Source organism: Entelurus aequoreus, linkage group LG01 (assembly GCF_033978785.1).
Source record: "Entelurus aequoreus isolate RoL-2023_Sb linkage group LG01, RoL_Eaeq_v1.1, whole genome shotgun sequence".
NCBI lineage: Eukaryota > Metazoa > Chordata > Actinopteri > Syngnathiformes > Syngnathidae > Entelurus > Entelurus aequoreus.
Genome location: NC_084731.1, coordinates 39,734,746 through 39,754,947, shown reverse-complemented (window position 1 = coordinate 39,754,947; position 20,202 = coordinate 39,734,746). Strand labels below are relative to the sequence as shown.

Sequence of the window (20,202 nt, the reverse complement as noted above, 5' to 3'; positions counted from 1 at the left end):
TTAACGTTGGAACTAGTCAACTTTGTTATTTTTTGCAAATACTAGCTAATTTGGAATTTGATGCCTGCAACATGTTTCAAAAAAGCTGGCACAAGTGGCAAAAAAGACTGAGAAAGTTCAGGAATGCTCATCAAACACTTATTTGAAACATCCAAAAGGTGAACAGGCTAATTGAGAACAGGTGGGTGCCATGATTGGGTTTAAAAGCAGCTTCCATGAAATGCTCAGTCATTCACAAACAAGGATGGGGCGAGGACCACCACTTTGTGAACAAATGCGTGACCAAATGGTCCAACAGTTTAAGAACAACATTTCTCAACGAGCTATCGCAAGGAATTTAGGGATTTCACCATCTACGGTCCGTAATATCATCAAAAGGTTCAGAGAATCTGGAAAAAACACGGCATGACCGAAAATTAACAATGAATGCCAGTGACCTTCGATCCCTCAGGCGGTACTGCATCAAAAAGCGACATCAGTGTGTAAAGGATATCACCACATGGGCTCAGGAACACTTCATAAAACCACTGTCAGTAACTACAGTTTGTCGCTACATCTGTAAGTGCAAGTTAAATCTCTACTATGCAAAGCCAGAGCCATTTATCAACAACACCAAGAAACGCCAAACATTGGTCTCCTCAGTTCCTAAACGTTTACTGAGTGTTATTAACACAGTGGTAAAAATGCCCCTGTGCCAACTTTTTTGCAATGTGTTGCTGCCATTAAATTCTAAGTTAATGATTATTTGCACAAAAAAAAAAAGGAAGTTTCTCAGTTCAAACATTAAATATCTTGTCTTTGCAGTCTATTCAATTGAATATAAGTTGAAAAGGATTTGCAAATCATTGTATTCTGTTTTTATTTACGATTTACACAACGTGCCAACTTCATTGGTTTTGGGTTTTGTAGATTCAAATATTTTTTTGTTTATCCGTCCTGTGTTTTATCCATCCATCACATCCATTTTCTACCACGTGTTCCTTTCGGGGTCGCGGGGGGGTGCTGGAGCCTATCTCAGTTTTAATCAGATTATAATTATAAATATATAGACACATCTGACAACTGCTTTATTGGTAAAACATACAACAATTAACACGGATAAAAAGTTGAAACTGAAAAAAATTATATAAGTCTTGTACATTAGCATCCTACTCAGGCTTCGTCTTGGCCCTCGGCCTGTCTGTCCACCACATAGAAGTATTCTTTCTCGATATGTCTGCACAGCATCATGTACTTGGAGACCCTCGCCATTCTCGGCAGGATGAAAGTGCGGGTGAACGTTTCTCTGGTCAGAGGAGGTCGTCCCTCCACCGACAACACGCTGTTGATGAACTGGAGACAAAAACTGAAGCAGTTGTGGTTGTCTTCGTCGAAGCTGACACACAAGTGAAAGAAGACATGAATAAAGACAATAAAGAATGAGTGAAGAAAGTGTGTGTCCTGCTGTGGGTATACCTGTGCCAGGTAGGGTCCCACAAGGGTACGTCTGAGAAGCGGTCCAGGTACTGATCCCATTGAGCCAGGAGGTGGAACCTGTCAGGTCTGACCAGAGGGATGCTGACGCAGTGTTGCCAGCCACTCACATCTCTGCTTACTCCTCTCTCAGTGTAGTTGTACACAACTCCTACACGCACGCACACACACACACACAGTCAAGTGGCGTTCCCCTTCCTGACCTTTGAACCCAGCCCTCACCTGAAGTGCTGGAGATGCCAGTGTGCAGATCTGATGTTCCTTCAAAGTCTCTGTAGAAAGAAACAGTGTGTGAATTTCAAAAACAGGATTTTTTTAAGCATAAATAAATATGCATGTATGTATACAATATACATACATACAGTATGTATATTGTATACAGTATATAACATCTCAGCACATACATGAGTTGGTTTGAGTCTTTTTACAAAATGAATCTTACCAAAATGGCTTTGAGTGTTCAGTATGTGGCCCTTGGTGCTTGGAAAAAGTATGTTATTAACGGTTTATATGTATTTATATACATTTACTAAAGTAACTTTTTGGATAAATTGTACTTGTCAGAGTAGTTTTAATGTGACATACTTTTCACTCTTACTTGAGTATTTTTGTGAAGAAGAAATGCTATTTTTACTTCGCTACATTTCTTTATATCATCATTATGCTTATTCATAATACTGCTTGCTAAGCCGTATTCACTTGGCTCATAAGAGAGACTTCTGTCACATGGATCTGTTTCACCAATCCAACGTAAGCACCAGTGACCCTTTGACTCCATCTCAACAATCAAACACAGCCTGGCAGCCACATGACTGCACTCAAACTACACACTGTAAAAAGTGACATGACGTCATAACTCTTCAATGTTTACTCACAAAGGGACAAGCGGTATAAAATGGATGGATGGATGGGACTATGAAAAAGAACAATTCCATCATCTTTTGTAGTACATTTTTTTCTGCCTGGGCCCGCCCTCCTGCCTATATCAAACGCTGTGCAAATGGTTCCTACAACCTTCCTGCTAATATATTGGCAATTTTCCTTATTGCTTCTTATTGTCCCCAGTGTCGTCAAGCTTTAGTAATGGGATGGTAAATAGTTGTACGGAGATCAAATCCCAGCTAGGTAATGTATCAGGGAGATATGCTGTTTCATGTTAAATTTTTAATTTTGCACACACAAAAAAATATTATAGAACAATTTGTTTACCACAAATTAGTTTCAGTACAAAACATGCATCAAGATAAATTCAAGTTTGAATAAAGAAGCATAAACATTTTAAATAAATCACTGGATAAAAAAAGGGTGATTTTTTTTTTGCCTCAAAATAAAATTACAAATTTAGGGCCCCAATTTAGACATGGGTGGCCTTTTGGGGTCTCTCAGTCTCTCACATGAAAACACACACAAACACACAGGGTTGTGCAATTGAAATAATTTTAACAATTTACTAAATAAATCAGAAGTTACTCATAAGTTCAGTATTAGGTGTTTTTTTCACTGAATACCTACTTATAATAAACTATTTAGATGACCATTTTTTTACTTAAGTTATATTATTCTAAAGCAGTGGTTGTCGAACTTTTTTCACAAAGTACCACCTCAGAAGACAATTGGCTCTCCAACTACCACCATAATGACCAATATTCAAATACAGTAGCGTAGTAGGCCTACGTATTCATTAAACACAAGGCAGAGGTTTTATTTAACAAGTAAATTTAATATTTTCGACACTGTAACATTAGACCCAGTTTGAACAGTAAAACTGGGTTTGACTATATGAAAATAGAAACACTGTACTTAAATAATGAATCAAATCGTTGGTGTATCACTGGATGGAGCCTATACCACTAGTGGTACATGTACCACAGTTTGAGAATCACTGCTCTAAAGTATTGGTACTTGAGTACAATGTTTTGGCTACTCTACCCACCTCTAAGTGTATAATATGAACTGTGTCTTCAGTGTCACAAAAGTGTAAAAAGAAGTGAAGCATTTCTTGTATAGGGAAAGTGAGGATGATACATAAGGTGACGCTTAAGTCGTACTGCTTTGAATTTGAGTAAGTTTCCTGTAACTTCAACCTTATCCTTTCAACAACCCTTGTTTGGGTAGAAGTGTACCAATATAAAAAGCTAAACACGCTCAGAGTGAACCCATTGATGTATTTTGGAGAACAGCTGATATTTTTGCTGGAATGGAGTTAGCAGTAAGAGAGGGACATCAGTCTACCTGCGCATGTTGTCATCAGTGGGTGTGATGAGGAGGCAGCAGGAGCTCTTGTGTCCGTCAGCCAGCGGGGAGGGCAGGCTGACTGGCGCCTCCTGAAGCCTGCCTCCCTTCAGTCGTTCCCCACAGGCAGGACACTCCTCCGGTAGTGAGAAGCAGAAGATGTCCTTGTGGCAGTGGCTCAGACGGATGACGCTGCGCTCCATGGCCGCAGCTTCGCTTCTTAATCGCCGGAGTGCCGGCTTACAGTGCAGCTGCCGTCACGCAACGTCAGCCTCCCGCCTATCGGGTTGCACGGCCCATTTAGATGGTTCAGGTACACGCAACGCTTCAAATTTCACTCAATTTTGTTCTTATTCCTAGTCTGCCAGAGTAAAAAAAAGCTTACACCATGTCCCACATGCACAGGTCAAAGGTCATTATTTGGTATGGTGCACTGTAAACAAATCTGTAGATTTTACAGTAAGAAATTAGCAGCTCAATTGCCAGCATTTGTGTTGTTTTTACAGTCTATTAGTGTAAATGGAAAAATGGTACCACTTATTTTTACAGTAAAATTCTGGCCACTGAGCTAACAGTATTTCATCATAAAATCTACTTTTTTTTAATGTGTAGTTTAATTATTTTAAGATATGCTTTACATTAAGGAACATCACATCCTACCACTTCTCAAATTGGGCCCCGAGTAGAATTTTATATGGTGGCCCGCCCTCTTTAATTATGCAAAACACTTTTTATTAATGAAACTCAAATTAAATTTAATGCATGCTTTGTACTAAAACAAATTGATGGGAAATTGACCCCATTTTTTATTCTTTTGCAAAATGTGTAAATATTCAGGGAAATTTGCCATTATATTCTCATCAGCGAATATACATTTCATATTAAGTGCCCTGTCATTCACTGAACATTTACATGCTCTTCTTCACACAAAACGGACCCCCCCACATATGCGTATAGGGTAGGGAGGGACACTATAATTCCCTGATTCTCCTATTACTGAAAATTAAAACATGTTGACACTTACCATATTTTTTTGTTTGCTTGCTTTTTGCCATTTAAAGTTTGTTTACGTCATGTGTTTAAGCGTCACCTTTTTGTATTTGAAGAAAAAAGCTGACAAGTACTTTGCCTTCCTCTGGTTCTACTTTTAATGTTGTCAAAAAAAATATAAGTCAGGAAAGTGTTACATCAATGTTATTACTGTAATTATTGTAATGTTTGGACAGTAGGATTATCATCTTCCACGGATGCAGCTTGTAAATCCATGTCGTCTGTCAAAACGTGACCTGACCGACGTGTGAGCCGAGCACAAACTGACACTCTTTGCACGTCACGTGTGAAGCCGTCGCCATGGAAACAGACCTTCTGGTCTAGTCCAAGCTGGCGGTAAGTTCAAAGAACCTAGGAGACAAAAGCGTTCCAGTCTGAAAGTTGTTCAAGGTTCCCTTCAGCACCACAGTATCCATGGCGACGGACGTGATGGAACACTGACAGGTATCGAGAGGCGCTCTCAATCCTGGGGAGCACGTAGTGAGAGGTGAAACACTCTCTGCTGATTGACTGCTTTCCCTGCAACGTCATCACCCGGTTAATGAAGCCCAGAGCGAAACCATAGCAACACGAGCCAAACTCCCTCTCCTCCTGAAACCTGGGGGCGGAGAGTGAGTTATGTGATCACAGACTGCAACACAGGTGAGACGGTTCGAGTTGGGGCAAGAACCTGTCTGGCGTCCAGATGTCCAGGGCGGCAAACTCCCCTAGTTGTGTGTCCCACTTTCTTTTAAAGTCTGAGATGTGGTTGCCGGGGGCGACCAGAGGGATGATGATGCTCTGTTCCCAGCCCTGCACCTGACGCTGAACGCCAAACTCTGTATAACTGAACACCAGTCCTGCGACAGAAATTCTACTGAGGACGTGTCTTTCAAAGAACTACTGAGCACCAAGTCTGACATTACCATCAGAGCTGGAGATGCCAACATGGAGCTCTGAATCTTTCTCTTCACTGCAGACACAACATGTCAGAAAAACAGCAACAGTGCATCCAGACATATTGCAAAATGGAATAAACTCATTTTTGTCCTCAGAATTCTACAGGTAGTAAGCAATAATGACAATGTGATTTTTTAAATTTGCAAATAGTTATTTAATTTTTTTTAAACTAAAAATAAATAAATCACATGTTCATAAGTATTCACATCCTTAGTTCAATACTTTGTTAATTAACCTTTGGCAGCAATTACAGCCTCAAGTATTTTTGAATACAATGCCACAAGCTTGACACACTTATCTTTGGGCAGTTTCGCCCATTCATCTTTGCAGCGCCTCTCAAGCTCCATCAGGTTGGATGGGAAGCCTTAGTTTTTCATTCAAGATATTTCTGTACATTGCTGCATTCATCTTTCCCTTTATCCTGACTTGTCTCCCAGTTCCTGTCGCTGAAAACCATCCCCACAGCATGATGCTGCCACCACCATGCTTCACTGTAGTGATGGTATTGGCCTGGTGATGAGCGGTGCCTTACTCCAAACATGATGCCTGGCATTCACGCCAAAGAGTTCAATCTTGGTCTCATCAGACCAGAGAATGTTGTTCCTCGTGGTCCAGTGTTTCCCACACATTCATTTATTTGTGGCGGCCCGCCACGAAAGAATTACGTCCGCCACAAATAGATTTTTTATTTATTTTTATTTTTAAATTTTATTCATTTTTGTCCTCTCCAACTTCTCAGGCAAATCATATAGTTGATATCGGCTGTTCAGATTTACTTTACAAAAGAGAAGTGTAGGATACTTCTCTTGTTGCCTTATTTGTATTTGACTTTATTAAATGTATTTATATTAGAAACACAACATGTGTATATAACAAAGGGTGCAAAGTCTGCAGGCAGTAGGAAACACATGGTTAAGTGTAGGGAGTAAAACTGATGGCAGTCTAAAGTTAAAGATTTTTGGAGCTTGTTCAGTGGATCAGATGTTTGATGAAGCTCTGTGTCTATCTACCACCTCTACTGTTTTCTGTTTATTTGTTACTGACTGTGGCAGGACACCTCTGCCTCTGTTTGACTTTATGTTACTGGTAAATAATATGGTTGTAGTAGTAGGCTAAAGTTAAATTATTTAGTATGCACTGATTAAAGGGGCAGAGCTTTATGAGACATTTTAGCTTTTATATTTTATAAGATATATTTTTTGTAAGAACCACAATTAATAAATATATTTTAGTGAAGAACTTATTGTTCAAATCTGTATATAAATATGTACATGTAGCCGAGCTAAATTTTATTTTATTTTATTTTAATTTTGGTCAATTATTCACAACATTTTTTGTTGTGAACTTCCCCAAAAGTGTTTCTCATTGTAAATAAGTTCCACTCTATTATTTTCCGTTACATACCTTTTTGTTTCCCTGGGGGGTGATTTGGCGTCGCACCTTTGTGACCAGCTTCAGTGAGCACTGACGCTCGGAGCTGGTAAGTCACGTTTATGTCTCTCTCCTTTTGTTTTTTTATAAACTTTTTGGTTGTCGTTTTTAAAAGTGTTTTGTGGGAATGCACACTGTTTTATGACTTGTTGGTGTGCATGTGTGTTGAATTCCCGAATGGCTGTTGAATTGTTGAAAAAAAAACGAACTTTTGTATGCTAAAGGATGTGTGGATTAGCTTGGTTAGCTTACTGCTAGCTGCCGTTGTTGTGGGGTCTCCTGTCTCATGAGTTTGTGCACGGGTCAGGGGCTCTGCTGTGTGTCTGTGTGGACATCTTGTGTGCCGCTGTAGCATTTATATGAGTGTGTATTTTTTTCTTTATTCTTTAGTGGAGAGAGATTCCGTTTGCCGTGGACTGTGTGTGACGCCCTGTTTTTGTTTTTTCCAAAAAAAGGTATGTCTGTTATGAGTTTTTTTGGCTTAGTTTATTGTATAAAAAATATAAAAATAATTGATGTGGGTGGGAAAGATGAGGTGTATTGCTGCACATTTAAGGATCCTTTTTCTTAATATATATTGTTATTTGCTGAAGTATATATTTTATATACTGTGTTTTATTTAATTAATTTATTTGAGACTATTATGCTTTTTTTTACCTTTATTATTATTATTTCCATTTCCACATTTAAACATGTATAATTGAATTGAGTGAGCACTGACGCTCGGAGCTGTGGAGAGAGATTCCGTTTGCCGTGGACTGTGTGTGACGCCCTGTTTTTGTTTTTTCCAAAAAAAGGTGAATAAATCCCCGTGATTCAACTCCGGTGTGTGTGCCTCACTAAGAAAATACACAACGCAGAACGCTAACTGTTACAAAATGGTGCCGTGACCCGGATTCTTCAGATCAGCTGCTGCAGATCGCCGAGGTTATGCTGTGAGCAAGTAAGCGTATCATACAGCAATCAGAAAGGATCCGTTGATCGTTGAGACTTTTAATAAAAAGTGATTTTGTTTTACTGTGGCTGTGTTTTTCAACAATTTCTCATTACGTTTCCTCACGTACAGTGTCTCTATACAACGTGTCTCTGTATAGTTACATTTTATTTTAACGTCATATTTCCATTGTTATATTCATTGTGTTTGAAATATAATGGACTTTACACCATTTGGGAGGGGTAGAGGGTGGATGCAAGCAGGGAATGCAGAGCAAGCTAGGCAGCCAGGCTGTAGCAGCCCTGATGGTACCCCTGTAGCAAGGCAAATGTTTTCCACTCCCACCGTTGCTAATAATGACACCCTGGCACAATTGCGTGACATTTTAGGGGAGTTGGGAACCCACATTGGTGACACTGTTGTTAGCCGCATATTAGCCAACCAAACACCTTTCCCCACACTAAGTTGCCCACACCCCATGACTCCACCCCCGCTCGAGCCCATGCCCTCCCCAGTTGATTTGTCTCGACTGAACATCACGGTAAATGCAGCTGTCAAGGAACCATCGATGTTTAGGGGGGATGGCTCAGACAAATACACCGTACAGGAGTGGATAGATATGATGGACGCTTACCTGCATAAAAAGAATTGTCCGACTACAGCGCAGACGGATGAAATCCTCAGTCATCTTTTGGGACGAGCTAAGAGTATCGTTAAAGTGGGGCTGAAGAGTAGTGCTGATATCAACACACACCCTGAAGTGGTATACGACATACTCAGAAGATACTTCAGTGACTCTCCCATGTCTGGCTTACCGATGGCTGATTTCTATTCTACACAGCCTGACGCAAATGACAACCCAGTGGATTACTGGGTTCGGCTCAATACAGCAGCTGAGCACGCTGACCAGCATCTGCTGAAAAGTGGAGAGAAGATGGAGAACATGTCAGCGCAAATTGCTATGATGTTCATCAGGAACTGCCCCAACCCCGAACTCTCCAGTGTGTTCCGATGCAAGCCTATCAGCAAATGGTCAGCCGTGGAGGTTCAAGAAGCTATCGATGAGCACCAGAGGGAGCATCAGGCAAGGAAGAGGGCCAATAGAACAGAGAAGTTCAAAATGGTGACAGCAGCTACCACTACCTGTCAACCTGTAGTTGAGGAGCTGACTGCAACGAGAGCGGGTGTTCAAGAACCTTCCACACAGACAAAGGTGAGAGCGGTCACCACTTCAGAAGCAGGGGCTTTAGAACGAGTACTAAAGGCCTACTGAAACCCACTACTACCGACCACGCAGTCTGATAGTTTATATATCAATGATGAAATCTTAACATTATAACACATGCCAATACGGCCGGGTTAACTTATAAAGTGACATTTTAAATTTGCCGCTAAACTTCCGGTTCGAAACGCCTCTGAGGATGACGTATGCGTGTGACGTAGCCCGGCGAACACGGGTATGCCTTCCACATTGAAGCCGATATGAAAAAGCTCTGTTTTCATTTCATAATTCCACAGTATTCTGGACATCTGTGTTCGTGAATCTGTTTCAATCATGTTCATTGCATTATGGAGAAGGAAGCCAAGCAAGCAAAGAAGAAAGTTGTCGGTGCGAAATGGACGTATTTTTCGAACGTAGTCAGCCACAACAGTACACAGCCGGCGCTTCTTTGTTTACATTCCCGAAAGATGCAGTCAAGATGGAAGAACTCGGATAACAGAGACTCTAACCAGGAGGACTTTTGATTTGGATACACAGACGCCTGTAGGGAACTGGGACAACACAGACTCTTACCAGGATTACTTTGATTTGGATGACAAAGACGCAGACGTGCTACTGTGAGTATGCAGCTTTGGCTTTTTTTTGCGTATGTACGTAACTTTTTTAAAATATATAAGCTTTATGAACCTTGGGTTAGGTGAACGGTCTTTTGGGCTGAGTGATTGTGTGTGTTGATCATGTGTTTGAATTGTATTGGCGTGTTCTATGGAGCTAGGAGCTAGCAGAGGAGCTAGGAGCTAGCATAACACGTACCGTACCGTAAGTGCGCGTCACGTACGTAACTTTTTAAAAATATATAAGCTTTATGAACCTTGGGTTAGGTGAACGGTCTTTTGGGCTGAGTGATTGTGTGTGTTGATCAAGTGTTTGAATTGTATTGGCGTGTTCTATGGAGCTAGGAGCTAGCAGAGGAGCTAGGAGCTAGCATAACAAACACGCAGGTGTTATTATGCAGGATTAATTTGTGGCATATTAAATATAAGCCTGGTTGTGTTGTGGCTAATAGAGTATATATATGTCTTGTGTTTATTTACTGTTGTAGTCATTCCCAGCTGAATATCAGGTACCGTGAGTATGCAGCCTTGGCTGCTAAACATTCGATAACTTGACCGTATGTGCGCGTCACGTACGTAACTTTTTAAAAATATATAAGCTTTATGAACCTTGGGTTAGGTAAACGGTCTTTTGGGCTGAGTGATTGTGTGTGTTGATCAGGTGTTTGAATTGTATTGGCGTGTTCTATGGAGCTAGGAGCTAGCAGAGGAGCTAGGAGCTAGCATAACAAACACGCAGGTGTTTTTATGCAGGATTAATTTGTGGCATATTAAATATAAGCCTGGTTGTGTTGTGGCTAATAGAGTATATATATGTCTTGTGTTTATTTACTGTTGTAGTCATTCCCAGCTGAATATCAGGTCACCCCCGGGTCTCACAGCATCTTCCCTATCTGAATAGCTTCAACTCCCCACTAGTCCTTCACTTGCACTTTACTCATCCACAAATCTTTCATCCTCGCTCAAATTAATGGGGAAATTGTCGCTTTCTCGGTCCGAATCTCTCTCACTTCATGCGGCCATCATTGTAAACAATAGGGAACTTTGCGTATATGTTCAACTGACTACGTCACGCTACTTCCGGTAGGGGCAAGCCTTTTTTTTATCAGATACCAAAAGTTGCAATCTTTATCGTTGTTGTTCTATACTAAATCCTTTCAGCAAAAATATGGCAATATCGCGAAATGATCAAGTATGACACATAGAATAGATCTGCTATCCCCGTTTAAATAAAAAAAATTCATTTCAGTAGGCCTTTAAGCATGCTAGAAGGCATTTTGGCCAGAGCAGCCTCCCCTGTCCAACAGCCAACCCAGTGGACACGCCCCACTTCTTGCCGTGTATGTGGTGACAAAACTCACATTACACGTGAACACTGCATGAAAGAGAAGAGGTGCTTTGGGTGTCTGGAACCTGGCCACACAAGGAGAGATTGCCCACGGGCCGCTCCACGCCAAACCCAAGCAGAGAACCACACACCCAACCAGGGAAACTGAGTCGCTCACATTGTGGAGGGCAAAGTGTGAGTGCGTCATGTCAGACCCTCAAAACTGAAGAAGACATACATGCAATATATGAAGAGAGCTGTAAGACTGCACCGAATGGTAGTGTCATGATTTTCCAGAATATACACAAACTTGAGAAGGCAGATGATCTATTCTACACTGATGTGCTGGTGAATGACCAAGTTGCACTGTATGCTATGCTAGACACTGGTTCAATGGCTTGTACGATGAGTGAAGAAGCAGAAGAGGAGGCAGGGTTGCTGACAGAGGGTGCCCAGTCCACCAAAGACATTTTTCTGGTGGGTTGTGGTGGTGTGCATGTGCGACCCAAGTGCATTCACCAGTTAAAGTTGAAAATCTACGGACAAGAAGCAATCGTGCCCACACTAGTCGTGCCAGGCCAGCGTGACCAAATGATAGTAGGCACCAATTTGCTGAAACACTTGCTACGCCAATTCAAGCAAGATCCCAGCTATTGGCGCGTGATGAGTAAAGCTGACTCTACTGGTGAACCAGGCATCGAGCAGTTCTTGAGCATGCTCTCGGGCATAACAAGATGGAAAGGTGACATTATCCCAGACATCATTGGAACTGTGAAGCTTACTAATGCCGTGACACTGGTACCAAAACAGGAGCACATAGTGTGGGGAAAGCTTCCTGGAAAGGCTCCTATCTCAGAGGGAAGTGGTGGAACCAGCCAAATCACACTCCAACCAGAAGAGCGTCATGGTAGGGAGAACTGTGGCGTCAATGAGCGGAGACAGGTGGGTTCCTGTGAAGGTTGTGAACCCGAGTGACAAGCCTGTGACACTGAGGAGGAACATGAAGTTAGCTGATGTTTCACCATATGTGGCACTTGAAGACTTTGAGCTTGGAGTGGACTATGTCGCCAGCACGGAGCTAAAAGCACAAGGCCAAAGCGTAAGAGTAGACACTGACCATGTCCCTGACACCTCTGTAAGTCTCGCCCTTCAGGATAAGCTTGCTGATCTTGGATTGGACGACATAGACATCCACTCATGTGAAGTGTCCCCTTATTGGAAGAGTCAACTTGTGGAACTCATACAGAGGCATGATCAGGTGTTCTCCAAGGACAAGCTGGACTGTGGCCTAGCCAAAGACTTCGTCCACAGGATCCATCTGACTGATGAGCGCCCCTTCCGACTAGCATACCGCCGTGTCCCACCAAGTCAATACCAGAAACTAAGAGAGGTCCTTTCTGAGATGGAGGAGAAGAACATCATACGCAAGTCGTCAAGTGAGTGGGCCTCGCCATTAGTACTGGTTTGGAAAAAGAGTGGGGAACTACGCATTTGTATGGACTACCGGTGGCTTAATGCACGCACCGTGAAGGATGCCCATCCAGTACCTCACCAAGCTGACTGTTTGGCTGCGCTAGGGGGAAATGCCATATTTAGCGCCATGGACTTGACATCGGGGTTCTACAATGTCCCCATGCACGAACAGGACAAGAAGTTTACTGCCTTCACTACACCAGTAGGCCTCCATGAGTTCAACCGACTACCCCAAGGCCTGTGCAACAGCCCGGCAAGTTTCATGCGCCTCATGATGAGTGTCTTCGGAGACCAAAACTTTTTGACCCTGCTGTGCTACCTCGACGATGTTTTGGTCTTTGCCTCAAATGAAGAGGAAGCCCTCAAAAGACTCGAAATGGTCTTTAAGCGGTTGAAAGGACATGGGCTTAAGTTGGCTCCGAAGAAGTGTCATTTCCTCTGGCGAAGTGTCAAGTTCTTGGGCCACATCATTGATGAGAATGGGGTTTCCACTGATTCTGAAAAGATACAAGTCATTACAGACATAAGTGAAGCGGACTTGATGATGGAGGATGGAGTCACACCTTCAGCAAAAAAGATTAAGTCTTTTCTCGGTATGGTAATGTATTACCAGAGATTCATACAAAACTGTTCCAGTATGGCGAAGCCCCTGTTCTCTCTGACCGCTGCTGCGACTGGAAAGGCCAACGCAAAACGGGCTTCTCACTTTAAAAGGCTCAGCCCAGGGGATTGGGCTCAAGAACAGAGTGACGCATTCAACCAACTAAAGGCTGCTCTGTTGAACTCAGTTGTGTTGGCCCATCCGGACTTTGGTCGCCCTTTCATCCTCTCAACCGACGCTTCATTGGATGGATTGGGCGCTGTCCTCTCTCAAGTCCCTGAAGGAGGGAGCAAAGAACGTCCCATAGCCTTCGCAAGCAAAGCCCTGAGTCGCTCACAAACCAAGTATCCAGCCCATCATTTGGAGTTCCTCGCTCTCAAGTGGTCAGTGTGCGACAAATTCAGCCATTGGCTGAAGGGACACTCCTTCACTGTTTGGACTGATAATAACCCGCTAACCTACATCCTCACAAAGCCAAAGTTGGACGCTTGTGAACAGCGGTGGGTGTCGAAGTTGGCTCCATATGACTTCAGTATCCAATATATCCCAGGCAGTAAGAACATCGTTGCAGATGCCTTGAGCAGGCAACCCTTCATCAAGCCACGGGTCAGCAAGAGACTTATAGCAGAACCATATGAGGCTCTGCTCGAGGAAGCGAAACATATTCGGGATGGCAGGATACAGGATGTGTTTCGGCTGAGTACCAACAGCCAAGAGGTAAAACTGGGCGGATCTGAAATGGCATGCAGTTCAATGAGCAGTGAAGAACTGACGGCAGTCCTGGATGGTCAGATTGAGTGGGGTGAGGGACCCAAAGGGAGAGTGATCTCTTGGCTGGTAAATGATGTACATAAGATTGTTCCACCAGGAGAAAGTGCCTTACCCGTCTTCTCCCTTAAAGAGCTTCAAGACAAGCAACAGGAAGACACTATACTGGCAAGAGTCATTCACTATGTGGCACGTGGCAGGAGGCCATCGAGGAGAGAAAGAGTTAAAGAGCCTCTCAAAGTCCAGAAGACTCTAAAGCAGTGGGAGAAGCTCAAGATGTTGGATGGCATCCTATATAGAGTGAGCAAAGATTCACTAACTGGGAGAAGGCGGTACCAGTATGTTGTGGCTGCATCACTGGCCAAGCAGGCTCTGCAGGGTGTCCATGACGAGGCTGGGCATCAAGGACAGCATAGGACTCTATACCTGGCGAGGCAGAGGTTCTTTTGGATTGACATGGAACGAGAAGTCCGTGAATATGTCAAGTCGTGCAAGCGCTGTGTGGTGAGCAAGACACCCGAACCCGAAGGGAGAGCGCCTCTCGAGAGCATCAAAACAACAAGCCCTCTCGAGATGGTCTGCATTGACTTTTGGTCAGCTGAAATCCCAAATGGAAATACTGTGGATGTCCTGGTCGTCACTGACCATTTCACAAAAATGGCTCACGCCTTCCCATGTCATGATCAGTCAGCAAAGCAGGTTGCTCGTCAACTCTGGGATCGATACTTCTGTGTCTACGGCTTTCCAGAGAGAATTCACTCCGACCAAGGAGCCAACTTTGAGAGCCAGTTGATCCGAGAGTTGCTGCTGATCTCTGGGGTAAAGAAGTCGATGACAACAGCTTATCATCCCATGGGAAACGGTGTGGTCGAACGCTTTAACCGGACATTGGGAAGCATGATCAGAGCTCTCCCTCCAAGAGCCAAACAAAAATGGCCCCAAATGTTGCAGACATTGACTTTCGCCTACAACTGCACCGCCCATGAGTCGACGGGCTATGCCCCGTTTTATCTAATGTACGGGAGAATTCCCAGACTCCCAGTTGATGTAATGTTCCACAATGTGGAGAGGGACTGTGACATTGCTGACTATGATAAATATGTCCTCAAACTGAGGGAGGAGCTAAAAGAAGCATTATCATCTGCCCAGGCCAATGCTGTCACCAGTCAGCGTCATCAAACTGAACTGTACAACCAAAGGACCAAAGGTCATGATATCGCTGAGGGAGACCAAGTACTCTTGTCAAACAAATGTGAAAGGGCACGCAAGAAGTTGTCGGACAAATGGGAGGCTGTACCGTATGTGGTTGTCTCAAGAGACCCAATGTGTCATACCTACCGGATAAGGAACACTTGCAGTGGTCACGAAAGGGTTGTCCATCGCAACCGCCTCCTGTGTGTCAACTTTCTTCCACTTAATTTGGAGAATGAAGAGTATGTTGAATCATCATTCACTGAATCATCTGAGTCAAGTCATGTTGAGACACAAAGTCGGGTTTCGGATGTGGTGACGGGAGATGTCACAGAAGACCGAACAGCCAGTTGGATTCTGGACAGTGCTTCTGCCAATTCGCCATCAGAATGTCTGGATGCTGATGAGGAGCTTGAAGACCCTGATCTGGATGAAAGTGCCAGCCAGAGGCCAAGGAGTGTGTCAAATGTGGTTGATAGGACAGGCCATAGCGACGACCCCCCAAGCACAGCAATCAGTGTTGTCTCCCGTATAAGAACGAGGGTGGGTAGGCTGGTGAAACCTGTAGATAGGCTAATTCAGAACATGACCCAGAAGAAAATATCTGTTTGAGTTACAAACCTTTGTAAACCATCAAGTAGTTGTTTAATCCAATGTTTGGGTTGAACTTGTATTACAGTAGCAATGATAAATATTAGGTACTCATTGTCTTGTTAAAGGTATATTTTTTTATTACCTTTGTAAAGTAAAGTGTAAGGTGGTGTAAAAGGCACCTCTTTTTGCAAGTGTATCCAGGAGGATTGCGCAGCCCTCCTTGGTCATTTTCTCAATGATATGAGTAACTAATAAGTTGCATAACGTGAATGTATTGGAGTACTGTGCTAAGTCTTGAAGTATTTTGGTGAAGTTCAGAGGGGAGTATGTAGCCGAGCTAAATTTTATTTTATTTTATTTTAATTTTGGTCAATTATTCACAACATTTTTTGTTGTGAACTTCCCCAAAAGTGTTTCTCATTGTAAATAAGTTCCACTCTATTATTTTCCGTTACATACCTTTTTGTTTCCCTGGGGGGTGATTTGGCATGGCACCTTTGTGACCAGCTTCAGTGAGCACTGACGCTCGGAGCTGGTAAGTCACGTTTATGTCTCTCTCCTTTTGTTTTTTTATAAACTTTTTGGTTGTCGTTTTTAAAAGTGTTTTGTGGGAATGCACACTGTTTTGTGACTTGTTGGTGTGCACGTGTGTTGAATTCCCGAATGGCTGTTGAATTGTTGAAAAAAAAACGAACTTTTGTATGCTAAAGGATGTGTGGATTAGCTTGGTTAGCTTACTGCTAGCTGCAGTTGTTGTGGGGTCTCCTGTCTCATGAGTTTGTGCACGGGTCAGGGGCTCTGCTGTGTGTCTGTGTGGACATCTTGTGTGCCGCTGTAGCATTTATATGAGTGTGTATTTTTTTCTTTATTCTTTAGTGGAGAGAGATTCCGTTTGCCGTGGACTGTGTGACGCCCTGTTTTTGTTTTTTCCAAAAAAAGGTATGTCTGTTATGAGTTTTTTTGGCTTAGTTTATTGTATAAAAAATATAAAAATAATTGATGTGGGTAGCAAAATGAGGTGTATTGCTGCACATTTAAGGATCCTTTTTCTTAATCAATCAATCAATCAATCAATCAATGTTTATTTATATAGCCCTAAATCACAAGTGTCTCAAAGGGCTGTACAAGCCACAACGACATCCTCGGTACAGAGCCCACATACGGGCAAGGAAAACTCACCCCAGTGGGACGTCAATGTGAATGACTATGAGAAACCTTGGAGAGGACCGCATATGTGGGTAACCCCCCCCCTCTAGGGGAGACCGAAAGCAATGGATGTCGAGTGGGTCTGACATAATATTGTGAAAGTCTAACACATCAGCGAGAGTCCGGTCCATAGTGGGGCAAGCAGGAACCATCCCGAGTGGAGACGGGTCAGCAGCGTAGAGATGTCCCCATCTGATGAACAGGCTAGCGGTCCACCCCGGGTTTGGAGCAGAGTAGAAAAGAAAAGAAAAGAAACGGCAGATCAACTGGTCTAAACAGGGAGTCTATTTAAAGGCTAGAGTATACAAATGAGTTTTAAGATGAGACTTAAATGCTTCTACTGAGGTAGCATCTCTAACTTTTACCGGGAGGGCATTCCATAGTATTGGAGCCCGAATAGAAAACGCTCTATAGCCCGCAGACTTTTTTTGGGCTCTGGGAATCACTAATAAGCCGGAGTTCTTTGAACGCAGATTTCTTGTACATATGGTACAATACAATCGGCAAGATAGGCAGGAGCTTGACCGTGTAGTATTTTATACGTAAGTAGTAAAACCTTAAAGTCGCATCTTAGGTGCACAGGAAGCCAGTGCAAGTGAGCCAGTATAGGCGTAATATGATCAAACTTTCTTGTTTTTGTCAAAAGTCTAGCAGCCGCATTTTGTACCATCTGTAATCTTTTAATGCTAGACATAGGGAGGCCCGAAAATAAAACGTTACAGTAATCGAGACGAGATGTAACGAACGCATGGATAATGATCTCAGCATCGCTTGTGGACAAAATGGGACGAATTTTAGCGATATTACGGAGATGAAAGAAGGCCGTTTTAGTAACACTTTTAATGTGCGACTCAAACGAGAGAGTTGGGTCGAAGATAATACCCAGATTCTTTACAGAGTCACCTTGTTTAATTGTTTGGTTGTCAAATGTTAAGGTGGTATTTTTAAATAGGTGTCGGTGTTGAGCAGGACCGATAATCAGCATTTCCGTTTTCTTAGCGTTGAGTTGCAAAAAGTTAGCGGACATCCATTGTTTAATTTCATTAAGACAGGCCTCCAGCTGACTACAATCCGGCGTGTTGGTCAGCTTTAGGGGCATGTAGAGTTGGGTGTCATCAGCATAACAGTGAAAGCTAACACCATATTTGCGTATGATGTCACCTAGCGGCAGCATGTAAATACTAAAGAGTGCAGGGCCAAGAACCGAACCCTGGGGAACTCCGCACGTTACCTTAACATAGTCCGAGGTCACATTGTTATGGGAGACACACTGCATCCTGTCAGTAAGATAAGAGTTAAACCAAGACAAGGCTAAGTCTGTCATCCCAATACACGTTTTGATACGCTCTAATAAAATATTATGATCAACAGTATCGAAAGCGGCGCTAAGATCAAGAAGCAGCAACATAGATGAAGCATCAGAATCCATCGTTAGCAATAGATCATTAGTCATTTTTGCGAGGGCTGTCTCCGTAGAGTGATTTGCCCTGAAACCGGATTGAAAAGGTTCACAGAGATTGTTAGACGCTAAGTGTTCATTTAGCTGCTGTGCTACAATTTTTTCGAGGATTTTCGAGATAAACGGAAGGTGGGACACCGGCCGGTAGTTTACCAGGAGATCAGGATCGAGGTTAGGTCTTTTGAGTAGAGGGTGAATAACCGCTTTTTTGAATGCTAGGGGAACAGTGCCAGAGGAAAGTGATAAATTTATAATATTTAATACTGATGGACCTAATAATACAAAAAGCTCCTTAATAAGTTTCCCAGGAATTGGGTCAAGTAAACATGTTGTTTGTTTTGTCCCATTTACACATTTTGACAATTCCTCCAATGTTATTTCATCAAAGAGAGAGAAACTATTTTGGAGGGCAGTGTCTGTCGTATATACAGTCGTATTTGTGTTAATAGAACCCGGTTGTAGCTGAGATGCATTGTCTTTAATCTCTTTTCTAATGACTTCAATTTTCTTAGTAAAGAAATTCATAAAGTCATCTGCTGAGTGGGTGGAGCTACTGGGAGAAGTCCCTTGTTGGGTTAGCGATGCTACCGTACTAAACAGAAATTTAGGATCATTTTTGTTGAGGTGGATGAGATTTGAGTAATATTTAGCTTTAGCTGAGGTAAGCATGCGTTTATAAGTTATTAAACTATCACACCATGCTTGATGGAAAACCTCAAGTTTAGTCGCACGCCATTTGCGTTCCAGCTTTCTACATGATAATTTCTGGGCTTTAGTTTCTTCTGTAAACCATGGGGTACGCCTTTTAGGGGCCTTTTTTAGCTTTAGCGGTGCTACAATATCAATGGTGTCGCGCAGGGCGTCATTAAAGTTGTTAGTGAGGTTATCAATAGAGCCCACATAATTTGGGAATGGTGCCATTACCGAAGGCAGTAGGTCAGTAAGAGTCGTCGTTGTGGCAGCATTAATGTTGCGGGTGCTATAGTAGTTATTATTATTATTATTAGTTTGTTGACAATGAGTCAGAACTTCGAATTTTATAAGGTAATGGTCGGACATTACTTTAGTGTACGGGAGTATCGTAACTTTAGAGGTGGTGACACCCCTGACAAGCACTAGATCTATCGTATTACCGTTGCGATGCGTGGGTTCATTTATTATTTGTGTAAGACCACAGCTATCAATTATAGTCTGGAGCGCCACGCATGGAGGGTCCGATGGGGTATTCATATGGATATTAAAGTCCCCCATTATGATTATATTGTCGGCGTGCGTCACTAGATCGGCAACAAACTCTGAGAATTCACTGATGAAGTCCGAATAGGGCCCAGGGGGGCGGTAGATAACAGCCAGGTGGAGAGGCAGCGGTGTGACAAACCTCAAAGTGAGCACCTCAAACGAGTTATATTTATTATTTAGGTTAGGTGTAAGATTATAGTTTTCATTGTATATTAGTGTGACACCCCCTCCCCTTTTAAGAGGTCTGGCAACATGTGTATTGGTATAGCCAGGAGGAGATGCTTCATTTAGCGCAAAAAAATCGTCTGGCTTGAGCCAGGTCTCGGCGAGACCAACGACGTCAAGTTTGTTGTCTCTAATGACTTCATTAACTAATAACGTTTTGGAAGATAATGATCTTATGTTTAAAAAGCCCATATTATAGGTAGTGGGCTGTTTTGAGGATTGTT

The 20,202-nt window shown here is 42.7% G+C and overlaps 2 protein-coding genes across 2 annotated transcripts in view; both read right to left on the bottom strand.

Moving 5' to 3' along the window:
* Window positions 1-1,099: 1,099 nt before the first annotated feature.
* Window positions 1,100-20,202, bottom strand: part of LOC133651951 (MKRN2 opposite strand protein-like) — a 21,368-nt gene continuing 2,265 nt past the window's right edge. The window contains exons 2-5 of the mRNA XM_062050231.1: window positions 3,706-3,984; window positions 1,696-1,745; window positions 1,456-1,624; window positions 1,100-1,375 (exon numbers count right to left, since the gene is read on the bottom strand). Coding sequence (XP_061906215.1) covers window positions 1,153-1,375; window positions 1,456-1,624; window positions 1,696-1,745; window positions 3,706-3,908 — 645 coding nt within the window. The 5' untranslated portion in view covers window positions 3,909-3,984 and the 3' untranslated portion in view covers window positions 1,100-1,152. The remainder of the gene's footprint in view (window positions 1,376-1,455; window positions 1,625-1,695; window positions 1,746-3,705; window positions 3,985-20,202) is intronic.
* On the bottom strand, window positions 4,837-6,014 carry LOC133651958 (MKRN2 opposite strand protein-like). The gene is made up of 3 exons (XM_062050242.1): window positions 5,661-6,014; window positions 5,426-5,594; window positions 4,837-5,353 (listed from the first exon to the last, which is right to left on the bottom strand). Exons 1-3 carry the CDS (start codon window positions 5,752-5,754, stop codon window positions 5,107-5,109), a joined length of 510 nt encoding a protein of 169 aa, XP_061906226.1. The 5' UTR covers window positions 5,755-6,014; the 3' UTR covers window positions 4,837-5,106.

What these genes read in the sequence shown, in the direction of transcription:
- LOC133651958 (XM_062050242.1), bottom strand. Translation starts at nt 5,754, where the DNA reads ATGTCTGGATGCACTGTTGCTGTTTTTCTGACATGTTGTGTCTGCAGT. An exon ending in TGGCATCTCCAGCTCTGATG is followed by an intron (nt 5,595 to 5,660) that starts GTAATGTCAGAC and finishes TTTCTGTCGCAG; the next exon opens with GACTGGTGTTCAGTTATACA. An exon ending in GACATCTGGACGCCAGACAG is followed by an intron (nt 5,354 to 5,425) that starts GTTCTTGCCCCA and finishes CTCCGCCCCCAG; the next exon opens with GTTTCAGGAGGAGAGGGAGT.